The 13,688-nt window shown below is 52.9% G+C and overlaps 1 protein-coding gene across 1 annotated transcript; it reads left to right on the top strand.

Annotated features, from left to right (window-relative positions):
* Window positions 1-10,222: 10,222 nt before the first annotated feature.
* Window positions 10,223-11,383, top strand: MEX3A (mex-3 RNA binding family member A). The gene has a single exon (XM_008926034.4). The coding sequence runs from the start codon at window positions 10,256-10,258 to the stop codon at window positions 11,204-11,206; it is 951 nt and encodes a 316-aa protein (XP_008924282.4). The 5' UTR covers window positions 10,223-10,255; the 3' UTR covers window positions 11,207-11,383.
* The last annotated feature ends 2,305 nt before the right edge of the window (window positions 11,384-13,688 follow it).

Here is a 13,688-nt window from a genome sequence, read left to right as displayed (position 1 = left end):
AAAAAAAAAATATATATCTATCTCCATACCACACCCACTCTTAAGTCACCCCTCGCCCACCCCCACCGCTCCCGGGTGTGCGGTGCGGGGCCCCGCGCTGCCCGTGGGCACTGCGGGAGCCGGGGCACGGTGCTGCCGAGAGAAGTTTTGTGTCGCTACAGAGGAAAAAAAAATAATAATAGTGCGGCTAAGTGTCGGGGTTTTTTTTCTTTCTTTCTCTGCACAAGTAACTTGTCGCTCTGGAAGTGCGACGGGCAGAGCCTACGGCTCCACGGGCAGATGCTCCCTCGTGGGTTGGGATTGCAGGCATCCGAGCAGGGGTTCGTGATGGGACCCGGCGTGTGATGACCTCCCCCCGTGCTCTCAGAAGGGCTGAGGTGGGCGAGGAGAAGCCACAGGGAGAGGGACATAAATGGCTCCGGGCTGGGCATCATGATACTGGGGTGTGTGGTGGGAACAATGGGCCCTGCGGAGGCTACTGACCCGCAGAGCAAGGGTCCGGTCCCCATGCCGGGATGGAGAGTGGGCAGGAGTCCGTGGGGTGCTGACCTCCCCAAAACTTGGGGCATCTGCAGCCGAGGGAACAGCTCTTGCTCTGACGTCCACCATGCTGGGATGGGGGCCCCTCACCAGGGAGTTGGGGAGACGACTGGAGCAGGGTGAAGGTCTGGCCAAGGAGATCCCGCTGGCCCTGATCCTGATCCTCCCCGTGATGCCTTTACACCGCCAGGAGTGGAGCACGGGCCGACACAGCGGGCTCAGCACCGACTCCACACTGGTGGGTGTGAGGCTGTGGAGAATCAGGCCCCCTTTGTTTAATAAAGTTGGGAAAGAGAGAGGATTCAGCAGGCGGAACTGAGGGGAAACGTGCAGGGGCTGTTTTCTTCCAGGGTCTCGCTACTGCCCCAGACTCCCGAGAAGGGGGTGTGTTCCGATGTGTTCAGAATGCAGCACGTGCCTGCTGTGGCCAGAGTGATGGAGAGGAACGTGCAGACCTGGATTTTTTCCACCATTTTTAGCATGTGTGAGGGTTTTCCCACATCTGGGAAACCGTGAAATGTCAGTTTGCTGGAGCCCTGGGGATGTGGCCGCGGCTGCGCTCCATCCGCGTGGGGCAGACGGTGCAGGCTGTGCCCCATCATGGAAGCAGGTGGGATGGATCCTGTGCTGGGAGAAGCCAGGATTCCTTCGGCACAGACCCCGCAGCCGTGGCTCTTTACTCCAGCAGAGATTGTGGCCCACACTTGTTTCTAAAGGCCTGTAGGAACGTCTCCAATGTCTCCTGTGTCTTGTTTTTGAGTGGAAGGCCAGATTACGAGGGTCTGGACTTGGATGCGGGGCTCCCAGGGGACTGAATCGTGCAATCTCATGAATGCCTGACCAGGAATCCCAGAAACTGCAGATTGTCACCCTTTGGTAGTACTGCTCATGTGGTGGATGGTTTTCTAGGAAAATAAGTGGTTTATGGGTACCTGTGAATGGGGTGATGAACATCTTGCAAAAAGTAATAATGAAATAAAAATTATTTCAGGGCTTTACTTGGTGACAGGGTTTTCTCTAACTTACTATTTTCTGATCTGAAGAAACACACTGTTCCTTTTGATTATTTTAAAATAATATTTACCATATATGAAGATGTTTCTCATGGGCAGGTGTGGATATGAGAGGCCTGGATCTGGCCATGGGGGCCCAGGTGCCCACGCCTGACCATGGGAATTCCACCTGCCATCAGGCCACCCCTCATTTTGCTGAACGAGTGTAAAGGCACTTGAACATAAATAAGACTCAAGCCCCATATATTTTTATTGGACTGTCTCTAAGGGTGGTTTGTGAACAGGTTTAACTGTGGCAGAGGGGGTGGCTCCACCTGGAGTGAGAGATGCTGCAGGAGCTCAACCTGAGCTTGGCAGCTCCTGCTTTCCCCGGGAACTGTGAACGTGGCCTTGCGGAGCCAATCGCCTGCTGGAAACCTCGCTCGGGTTTGTGCTGGGGCTGGTTTGTGCGCTGAATTTGAGCAGCACATCTCCAGCAGCGCGGCCGCGAGCCGGCTGGCATGAAGGGCTGACTGGCATGAGATGGTGGTTCCTGGAAAGGGGGACTTGGTGGGAACTGGACAGACAGGCACCAAGAACTGCTCCTTCACCTGATGCCCCAGGGTTCGTGGCAGAGAGCTGGGCGGCTGGTGGGATGTGCCAAGGACTGCTTCGCAAACTGAAGGAAACTGAGAAAGGAAGGATGAGGGGATGAAGTCATAAGAATCCTTTTGACTGGTGCCTATGAACACTGCCCCTGGCCAGGGTTGCCAGTGACACCCCTTTCTCTGGCTGGAGGTGGAGCCATAACCTCCATTGCCTGCCCTCCTGTTGCTGCAAGGGTGAGGGGCAGGGGCATCTCCGCCTGGGTCGTGGCTCTTGCAGGTCATCCCTCCTTCCCTTGGTGGGTGAGAACTCCAGCTGTGCTGAGTTGGGTGACTGATCCTCCCAGCATGTGCCGTGGCAGGGACAGCGCTCCCTGGTTCTGGAGCCACTCAGGGCCTGTGTGGCACGTTGGGGTGCTTGATGGCTCTTGCATTTCTCCCGCCAACTCTTGTTGTGGAGGTCTTGCCTGCAACAGCCTGTGCAGGACTGCATGGATTCTCACAGCTGTGTGGATGAATTTGCCAGGGTGTAAAGACAAAGCACTGGAAGGGTTTACAGGTGGTTTTTGAGAAGATGATGGGATACTAAGGGAGTTGTGGAGGAGAAGTTTCTTGCAACCCAAGGGTGTGGGTTTAGATAGGAGAGACGCTAAGGGAGCAGAGAGTGTCTTAAGGGCATCGCGTCTCAGTCGTGTGTGCTGTGAGCTTAGAAAGCGGCAGAAATCCTCAGCCACTGCGACGATCTGGGTTCTTCCCTAGAAGTCACCTGAGATGGGTGTAAATCAGCCAAATCAAGCTTGATATTCAACTTTTCTGCCCACTCCCATGGACAAACTAGGCTGCTGGTGGTGGAGTCAGGGAAGAGGCTGCAGGGCACATTTAAGGCCAGATGTTGTGGTTAGGGAGACATGGTGCTGGTTCTTTGTGTATCTGGTGTGCGCAGGTGTTGGGAGCACGTGTGGTGTAGGTTTGACTTCCTGCTGCGCCTGCTCCCAGCAAGGACCTTCCCTCTAAGGATTTTTGGTCCCTTTAAGGGTTTTTGGTCTCATCACAGTGGTAGCATCCATTGTCACCTGTACCCAGAGACACCCTTGGATGCAGCATCTCCCAGCCTACTTCAACCAGCTTGTTGTCACCAGGAATGAGATTATGTGAGAGAGGAGCCTAGCATAAATTGCTCTTTCTTGGCAAGGTGAAGTCAAATAACAAGAGGCCTCACTAACCCTAGGTGATTGGGCTCTTTGTGTAGCTCCAAACATGCTTCAACGCTTTCAGCATTTAAAAATAATCCAAGGAAGCCTTTTCCATTGAGGAAGTCTGATGATTGCAGCTCCCCCACCCACCCTGTGGAGGTGGATGAATGTACAGCATCCGAGGAGCAGCGAGTGGGGCAGATCCTCTTGTCTCCTTGCTTCACAGAAATCTTGGAGCTAAAGCCACTCGGTCTGGTGCAGCCTGAAGCCAACCTCCATACGCTGCTCTGGCAGCTTGGGATGAGCCTTAAAGGGAGAGAGAAATTGCAGTTGGTGCTGGGTTGTTATAAAGTGTTAATGAGAATCGGTCTGAATTTACACCAGGGAAAAGTGCGGAACGAGATCGACTTTGTGCGGTTTGAACTGGAGGTGGGAGGAGAAAATGGGTCTGGGAGAGAGACAAAGGGAATTTTCTAGGGAGACACACACACACGGTCCTCTGTGCATCGGATCGGGCGGCTGGATGCCGCGCTGACCGAGTGAACCGCGCTGCAGCGCAGCCGCCCGGAATCTAGGGCAGTGGGAAAAGCGTGCTGGCGTTGGTGGGGGCCCCCGCCTTTGTCTGGCAGCCCCCTCCCCGCATCCCCCCCTGTCGCTCGCCTTGCCCCGCTTCCCCCGCGCTCCGGCCGGCTCCGGCTCCAGCTCCGACCCCGAGCGTGTGCCACGGGGCCGTGGCGGGATTGCGGGGGGCCACAGGCACACCCACTCCATGCGATGCATCGCATCGCTGTTGGGGCCGAGGGCTTCCAGTTCCCAACTTTCCACTGCCGCACAACAAGGCAGTGATTGTCTGTGGCATCGGGGCTGTTGCTTTGGGGTGTTTTGGGGGGAAGATGTTTTTCCTTTTTTTTTTTTTTCCATAAACAACTTTCATCGCGACATGAAAAAACGTAAAATCTCCACACTGGTACGAGGCGGTCGCTGGTTTTCCTGGCATGGTGTATTGGGTGGGTTTTTTTTCCCTTCTTGTAAACATAACTTGCATCATCAGGACAATAAACCCTCAATGCGAAGGGATTTAGTTGGTTGGTTGTGGTCCTTTTGTGTGTGTTTGTGTTTTTTGACACCACTTTCATCAGGTTTTCAATGCAGCAAAACCTTACCCCACAGACCGTCAGGAGGGTTTATTTGTGAGGTTCTTTGTGTGCTTGTCTTTTAACATGGCTTTCATCTTAACAGGGAAAAGAACGCCCCACCTTACCTGAGGTAGCTGAAGGTTGTTTATTTTATGGTCCTCTTTAATTTTCTGACTACAACAGAAAAAAAGACCCAAGTTCTAATTTGCCCTTAGACTCTCTTACACCCCACTGGCACTGTCAGAATAACCTGAGTGGGGTATTTACAGGTGTAATTTGTACCTGTGCAGTGTAACAGTGCCTTGGGATAAATGAGAAGAGGGCTAACAACCTTTTGTCTGTAGGGATTATTTTCTATCTGATGAAAACAAGAAATAACAGGGCCTGGAGTGATTGGGGGGGGTGTTTCAAAATAAAACCACAAAAAAATCAATGAAACAGAAAGACTCACCTCGAGGCTGGCTCCGGAGCTGTTTGCTGTAGCTGGTACAGCGCCTCTGAGGCTTTCAGGTGGAGCTCATGCTCCTGAGAGTCAACTGGCCTGTGCTGGAGGCACCAGTTGGTGCCAGGTGAGAGCCTCTAGACTGCATCAGTAGCAGAACGTACTTGTTCAGGATCTGGCCTTCTGGCAGCACTGAGGAGAAGGTTGTCAGCAGGTTTAACTCTGAATTTACACCAAAGTGAAAAATCCAATGGATCTACACCATGGGCATGGCTGCACATGCCATTGCACTGTCCTGCTGGCGCTGTCACCATGTGTGGTGTGGTGGGCACGTCCATCCCGTGCACTGCTCCGGTGTTTTCCTGCTACTGGGAGCGTTGGTGTGAACCCCAGTGAGGTCCCATGGAAACACGTTGGTTTTGGGCTGCTCAGAGAGAGAACATTTGGGAGGGGCTCATGCCAAGGAAACAGATCTGGTGCATCCGGCACCCTCGCTGCCCTCGAGAACAGCCGCCTTACTGGAGAGGTGCAGCAAGCTCCTGGAGCCTTCTCTGGTAGTTTTGATGGATTTGTTGCCCTGATGCAGGGCTAAGCAGAGAGGAGGAGGTGGCTGTGCATCCAAATCTCCCCCTGATCCCCGCCCCCCATCTTGGCAATGTCTAGACTCAATTTATTTATATGTTTTCAGCCAGAGCTGGCTGTTCTGCGGATTAATTCCAGTTAGCTGACTGGTCTGGGCACCAGAGGCTCGCCAGTCCTCCAGGGTTTGGTCCTGTGTGGGAATGTTTGTGGTGTGCTCAGGTAATTTGCAAAAACATTTACTTTGAGTCAATTGGCAATCAGTGAAATTAAAGAGAAAAAGGGGTGTGGAGAGGAACTGAGCTTACAACCTCCTTTGTAAAATGCTTTGGAATCCACATTATTGGCAAAAACCAGGATAATAGAAGGTAGGTCGTGGAAACTCAATGAGAAAGGGCTTAATTCCCTATTTAATATAAAAATCTAAGTGGCAGGAGCGTGCCAGGGATCGACGCGCTGGTGTGTGCGCACTGCTGTAATGAGGAGAGCATACACAAAGTTACGTGTTAGTACAGCTTCGACGGGTCCTTCACTCCCCTTAGTTTCACATTTTGACATCACCTGCTAAACAATTCCCTCCCTCAACCTCCCTCTCCTTTGAATTACCCACCAAGTAAAGTGCTTTGTTGCATGGTGTTTTCAAATTTCAGTTACACACAAAGAAAGTGTTAAAAAAACCACCCCCATACAGGACAAATTTCATTTGGAATGAGCACATTGGGCTGTGCTGCTCATCCAGCTGGGGTGTCACGGGCCACATCCTGATCTGGCTCCATCAGAAACAGGGCGATCTCAAAGGAGCATCAGCCCCTGTTTAGTGTGCAAAGCAGGGTCAGAGGGTTGGGGCTGAGGTGAGCCAGGAGCCTTGGCACAAAGGCGTTAAATCAGGTTTAAGCACAGCCTGGTTTTAGCTGATGTAAACCAGCACAGCACTCCTGGAAGTTGTGGAGTTCTTTGGATTTGGGCTGCTGATGGCTTGGCCATTGTCTGCACCAGTTTGGAGCTGCTGGAGGTCTGGGCCGCTGAACCCACTGGGCTGCTGGGCTTGCCAGAGTTGGTCTAATTTCCTGCGGGGTAATTTTCTCCCATTTTTAAGCACAGGATCCCCATCTGTCTGTCTCCACAAAGCTGGCTTTCCTGTCTGCAGGCCTGCATGGAGACCCTCCCTCCTCCCCCCCTTCCCACACAGCCGACTGCACCACGCGTCCTTTTGTCCGTTCCAGATCCTCCCTCCCCTCCCTCTTGCCGTGCTCTCTCCTTGCCCATCTTCCTTCTGCTGTTTTGGGGTGTCTCTGCTTTGCTTCCACACCTCTTATTCTCCTCCTCCCTTGGAGGGATCAGGGTATGCCTCTCCCTCAATTTCTGTCACCTTTCCTCCATCCCTAACTCCCTCCCACCCCTCCAGCTCATGTACCACACTTACATTTGCTCTTATTCATGTGTATTCCTTGCCACCGTTCCCTTCCATCTGTCCCCAGCATGGAGCCCCCATCCTTTGTCACCGCTCTGCCTGCCTGACCCTCCGTGTCGCCTCTGTGATTGTTTCCTGTCGTGCCGGGCTCAGATCCCTCTCCCCCACACGCCGTCATTGTCCCGCAGCTCAGAACAACGCGGAGCCCAAGCCCAGCCCTGCCACATGCCTGCCTGAGATCCTTCTGCTCAGGAGAGTGAGCCTTGCGCTCCAGAGGCAGGGCGCGGGTCACCACGGAATTTGGCAGAGCTGCTTCACCCTGGGGTGATGCATGGGAGGCGTTTGCAGCTCGATGCTTGCCGTGAACACCCCCCTGTCTTTCCATGTGACGCTTCGGTGATATCCCTGGGGAAATGGTGGCATCTCGGTTAATCTTCCTAAGATGGAATCTCCATCTTTGGAGCGAGCGGCACAGTAGCAGGGCAGGGAAATGTCTACCAGGGGTGGGTCAGGAGGAGCCCACCCTGCCCAGGGCCTGCTAGAGGGCACAGGTGACCCCTCAGAGTTTTATCCCACCCTCCTTGGGATGAACCTTTGTTCTGGATTTTGTCTGCGTGGATTTATCCTACAGTCGAGTCGTGCCTGGCTCCATGAGGTCCTGTCCTTTGGGTTTCCTGGGTGCTAATAACACACCATGGGGTGACCATCAGTCCACATGGGCCATTTGGAAACTTTACGCAACAAAGCATCTCAAACCTACCTCAGGGTGCAAACTGGGGAGTAACCTGTGAGCTACGCTTGATTTGGCAAGGGGTGGATTTGGTTTGGATTTGAGGGTTTGCCCAGCTCTTTCTCTGTGTCAGATCTGGCATTTCCATTCCCCAGGAACATGGAATTCATGGCTCAGAGATGGGTTTAGCGCAGCAGCACTGTGATGTGGAGTGTTAGAGGAAGTTTTGTGGGATCCCAAGGCAGGAGGCAGCTATTCTCCCCACTCCACAAATGGGGGAGTGAGGCTCTGGGAGCTGAAGTAGCTCTGAGGAGTTAAAAGTCGTGCTGTGAGTCGATAGCGGAGTCCGGATTTGCCGGCACGTGTCCCGCGGCGCTGCCAAGACCCTCGGATGGGCGATGGGGTTCACAGCTGCACCGGGAGGGCTCTGTGCGTGCCGATGTCTGCAGTTCGCCGGGGCTGTGCCCGGTGCCTGCGCGGTGCTGGTGTGGGCACAGCCGGCTGGGCTGAGCGCGCTCCGTGCTGGGGCACCGCTGGTTGCAGCGTCTGCAGCGTCTGCGAGCACGGGGAGTTCCTGTCAGCTGTAGTGGCACGGGGCTGTTTCCATCGCCACAGGTGCCCGAGTTCGATCCTTGCCAACCACACGGAGTGGTGGGATAGCTGCGTTCCGGTGAGCACCCCGGTGTCACCAGCCCATGTCTCACGAGGCGAGCTGTGGATAAGTGGCAGCACTGAGTGGCAGCCCTTGAACTCCCAGCTGGGGAGGTGCTGTTATTTACTAGGATCTGTATAAATAATGATGTTCCAGCCCGCGAGCTGAGAAATCTGCATCTCGTGGTTGCAGAGGCATTGTTTGCAGGTCATCGTGTGTTAAAGTGTGATGTCAGTGGAGCGCAGTTGGGGAAAACCTGCTGGTCTCAGATGGTCAGAGAGGACAAGAGATGGGCTCTTCAGGGGAGAGAAGGTGGGGTGGGAGTAGCTGGGGGATCTCACAGAGGTCCCAATGCTACGTCCTCATCCTCTGGTTCCATGAGCCTGAGTCAGACACCCAAATCCTTGGGAAACCAGGGCAAAGTGCTCACCTTGCTCCATCTGCGCTGGTGAAGATGCAGCGCCCTGGAGAATCACGGATTTTAATTTTTTCTTGGAGATCTGAGCTTAGAGCAAACCTCCCGCAGAGGAACCCCTATTTTGCACAGGAATTTGGAGTCAGGCTTTGGAAATGCCTTGGGCACTTGAATGAGGTTTTGGAGAGAGGGGTTCGAGGGGCAGGACAGCAGCAAGGAAACATCCAGGAGTAGTTTAGAGAACTGTGCCACATCTGTAAAAATATTTCGTTGCTTGATGGCATCCCGGTGTTGTCTCAGAACCTGGAGTCACACAGCTGGCTTGAGACACTCCAAAATACCATTTGGAAGCCAAAACACACTGGAAAGTCTTTTGCCCTTTCTGGGAAGGCAGAAGACTGTTTTCTGAACTGTGAGGAGCTGGGGAATGGGCTTGGTGAGCTCTTGGAGCTGGGAGAAGGGGCTCAGTGGGCCCTAGCAGCAAGAGAATGGACTCGGTGGGCTCTGGGAGATGGGGAATGGGCTTGCTGGTCTCCAGGAGGTGGATACTGGTACACGAAAGCACAGGCTTGGCCAGTGATCTCAGAAGAGGGCCTGAGTGCCTAGAGCAGGGATCTGTGCACAGCCTGCTGTGGGGCTCATAGGAGGGCAGCCCTGCCCCATTTCTTGCTGTTTTGACCCCGAAGCAAATCCTGGTGTCCTGCTACCCCCAGCCATCTAGTACTGCCAGTGTTTGGGGTCCTGTCATATTTGAGGTGGGGTGGCCAAATTGCTGCATCTCTTGCAACTCCCCTCCAAACTTGGCCCCCTGAAATTCACTGGATTCACCCCAAAACCTCCTCAGTAGTTCAGATGTCCCCATGGAGGGCTCTGCTCTCTGGAGTCATGGCTGGTGACTCCCTCCATGAGCTGGCACAGGGTGGCCCAGGGGCACCACATCTACTGCCCAGGCTGTGGGATTAGTGTCCCCCTGCTCTCTCCTGTCACCTCTGGCTGCCCTACACTTCAGCCCTGTCCCCAGAGCCCCAGGTGGCCATCTTCTCTGAGGGGCCATCTGAGGGCTCTGGGGACAGGCCTCTTCATGGAGACTGTTGGCCCCTGCGGGTGGCTTGGATCCATCCCCCTGTGACTCATTGGTGTTGGGGTGTGTGGAAGGGAGATCTCAGGGGATGATCTCTGAGGGGAGGCAGTTGAGGTGGGATCGTGTGATGCAGGGCAGCGCACAAAATGGTGACTCCCATTTTGGGGGATGAGGGAGTGTGGCGCTCCTGAGGGAGGGACTCTCTGGGCATGGTGAGGGTGGACCTCCCTCTGGCAGCATGTCCCTGTCAGGGTTAAGGGGAAAGGGTCTTTCCCTCGTTCCTGGGCAGCAGCTGCCATGTGGCACAGGAGATCATGGCTGCTCAGCCCAGTGTCCTGCAGAGCAGGGAAGGCGGTGGGATGGCCTTGCTAACTGCCGTGCCTTCTTCTCTCTCTTCCCAAGGCTGCAAGATCAAAGCCCTGCGGGCGAAGACCAACACCTACATCAAGACCCCGGTGCGGGGCGAGGAGCCAGTCTTCATGGTGACGGGGCGGCGGGAGGATGTGGCCATGGCCCGGCGGGAGATCATCTCTGCGGCCGAGCACTTCTCCATGATCAGGGCCTCCCGCAACAAGGCAGGCACCACCTTCGGCAGTGCGCCCACCCTGCCGGGGCAGGTCACCATCCGGGTGCGTGTGCCCTACCGCGTGGTGGGGCTGGTGGTGGGCCCCAAGGGAGCCACCATCAAGCGGATCCAGCAGCAGACCAACACCTACATCATCACGCCCAGCCGGGACCGGGATCCCGTTTTCGAGATCACTGGTGCGCCAGGCAACGTGGAGCGCGCCCGGGAGGAGATCGAGACCCACATTGCGGTGAGGACGGGCAAGATCCTGGAGTACAACAACGAGAACGACTTCCTCTCTAGCAGCCCTGACTCTGGCATGGAGAACCGCTACTCGGAGGCCTGGCGGGTCCACACGCCAGCGCCGGGCTGCAAGCCCCTCTCCACCTTCCGGCAGAACAGCCTGGGCTGCATCGGCGACTGCTCCGTTGACCCTGTCTACGAGACCCCCCGGCTGAATGACCAAAATGACTTCAATTACGGTTACCTCTTCCCCAACTACGGCGTGAACAAGCAGGATCTGTACTACGGGGTGCCGGAGTCGGGGGCCCCGATGTGGGCTGGCCAGGAGAACACCAACCCTGTCTCGGTGCTCTTCTCGAAGCAGCAGCGCTCCAGCAGCACTGGCACCATCCACCCCAACTCCCACCGCTCCCCGTCCTCCTCCATCCCAGAGCCCAGCCTCTCTGGGCTGCCCAGGAGGTCGCAGGGGGAGCCGCTCCAGGGGTTTTCCAAGCTGGGAACGCCGGCCGCTGCCCGGACATCCGTTGCCAGCAGCCGCGAGTGCATGGTGTGCTTCGAAAGCGAGGTCACAGCTGCGCTGGTGCCGTGCGGCCACAACCTCTTCTGCATGAGTGTGCCGTGAGGATCTGCGAGAGGACTGATCCGGAGTGCCCGGTTTGCCACGCAGCAGCCACTCAGGCATTAGAATATTTTCCTAAAGAAGACAGAGCAGGGCACTGGGGGGTGGGGGGTAGGAAGGAGCGTGGGGGGGGTCCACGAAAAATGCTGATGATAATAATAATAATAATAATGATAATAATAATAATAATAATGACATCTGAAGAACAAACAAATGAATGAAAGAATAAATTAATTTAAAGAAGAAGAAGAAGAAAAAGAAAGAAATTATTTTACAAGCAATGTATGTTATTTTTTAAAAAAGAATAAGTGAATAATAAAATTAAAATGAATAGCAAAGCCAGAAATTTTGAAGGGCGAACAATGCTCCAGCCTGCAATGTCTTTTGTAAACCAAGTACTCTGAACGCACACTCGGATCTTGCAAGCAAAGCGGTTTAGTTCAGTTTTTTTTGGTGGTGAGATTGGGACTTCTCAGCGATGACCAAGCCAGGCCACCTGGATCGGCCAGGAAGGGAGCAGGGGCACGGGGAGGGCCCTGCCAGCCTTTCTCCAGCCATGTTCAACCTTTGTCTTGGCCTGAAGCCCCCACTCTCCTCCCCCCCAGGGATGTCAGCCCAACTGGGAACTCGGAAAGAAACAAACAGAAAGAAAGGAAAACGGATGATGGGGAGTTAGAAGAACAAGAAAGAAAACATCAACCTCTGGGAACCTGTTAGAATGAGGGCACAACTGTATTACCTCAAAGATTTAAACAAAAAAAATCAACAGCTAAAGAACTTTTATTGTTTTCCTTTTTTTAAAAAAAAAAACCAAACAAAAAACCACAAAAAAAAGAAAATGAAAAAAAGAAGGTGAAGAAATAAAAACGACGCCGGTGAAACTGAAGAAGGTTTGGAAGAACCTATTGGGATCACACCAGGCGACGAGCATTTATTTTGTTATTCTGAGCCACCGTGGAGTCTGGAACTTTGTTCTTTTTTCCTTATCCGAGCAGGGATTTGTTCATCAGCCGAATCAGGAGTCACTAACAGGGTATTTCCAAAGCAGTCCCGAGTTCCCAGCCATGGGGGGAGTGCATCGACTTCCATGTTTCCGTAGGTCACTCTTCATCCTTTTCTCCAAGTGATGCCAGCTGCAGCTACACGCACCATGCACACACACACACCCACACACACCACGTTGTGCTTTTCTTTTCTTAAAAAATATACCTATTGCACCAAAACCTAAGAGAGACGATCATGCAATACAGGCAATGAGCCCATATGAAACCAACATGCATCCCAACAGAGAGCAAAAAACCCCGAGTTTATAGAGATAATTTTGTTGTTGTTGTTTTTAAACTGGACCAAAACTTTTGTTACCCAAGCCAAGTGGGGGGAAAAAAAAACAAAAAAAGAAGAAAAAGTATTTCTTTATGGACCAAAACCTCTTCAGCTGTCCTTTTCCTGGATCTTCCTGAGGTTGGCCACTTTTATATATTATATTTTTTTCAGAACGAAACAAAACAGAAAAAAAATTGCCTTGTTGAACATCCTTTAATCATTTCAAGACTCCTGATTTTGTTAAATGAGATACTTTAAACCATTGGGAAGTGGGAGAGGATGGGCTTCAGATCTGGCTCCTGTGCCAACGCACACAAGGTGTAGGCCAGCACCTTCACTCCGTCAGGTTTGTTCAGCCAGTCTGTGGATGCCAAAATGCTGTGATGGTAAAAGATGTGTTGGATTGACCTATCAAGTACCAGTACACCCAGCTATAAATATATGTGTATATATATATATAGGCACTTAACTAATCAAGCACCTATATATATATATATGTGTATATAAACCCATATATATATAATTTTTCTCCCACCACCACTACTTCCCCATTTCCTACCCCTCGACTTCTGCTCACAGATCCTGGACCCTGATTTAGAACTGAACCAACAAGTTTCACAACTTGGCAGAGACAGTTCTAACAGCAAAAAAAAAAAAAAAAGAAAAAATCACAAAAAAAAAATCATGAGATTTTTTTTTTTTAAATCCCTTCAGTTTCAGGAGACTTTATTTTCATCGTAATAATGTTCCTGGGAACATCCCTTCTTCTGCTCAGTTTACTGCTGCTTGCTCCCGGTTGCTGCCTGAGCCCCCGGTAGGGTGGGCTGGGCCGGCCTCGGTCACCGGCTGCGGTCACCGGAGGGGCTGAGCTCGCCGCACCGGGGCAGGCAGCACCGGTGCTCTGCACTGATAAAGATCCACTTTCGATCTTCAGATACCAGTTGGAGGGTGTGAAATGATGATGGGATGATGGGATGCCTCCACCGTTTTGCGTCAATGGTGAAATATTCCGTAGAGGCAAGAGGTGGATGGAGATGTGGACAGTGTTCCCAGGCTATGGTGGATGCTGATGTTTTGGAAAAAAGTAAAGACAAAAGTAATAATACCGTGCTAACGGGACACTGTCGGGCAGAATTGGTACTCCTCCCCAGAGCTTTAAGAA

This window comes from Manacus vitellinus, unplaced genomic scaffold, assembly GCF_001715985.3.
Source record: "Manacus vitellinus isolate BGI_N305 unplaced genomic scaffold, ASM171598v3 scaffold_106_pilon, whole genome shotgun sequence".
NCBI classification, from domain to species: Eukaryota; Metazoa; Chordata; class Aves; order Passeriformes; family Pipridae; genus Manacus; species Manacus vitellinus.
The sequence above is the reverse complement of the archived record's forward strand: the minus strand, read 5'-3'. Positions and strand labels throughout refer to the sequence as shown.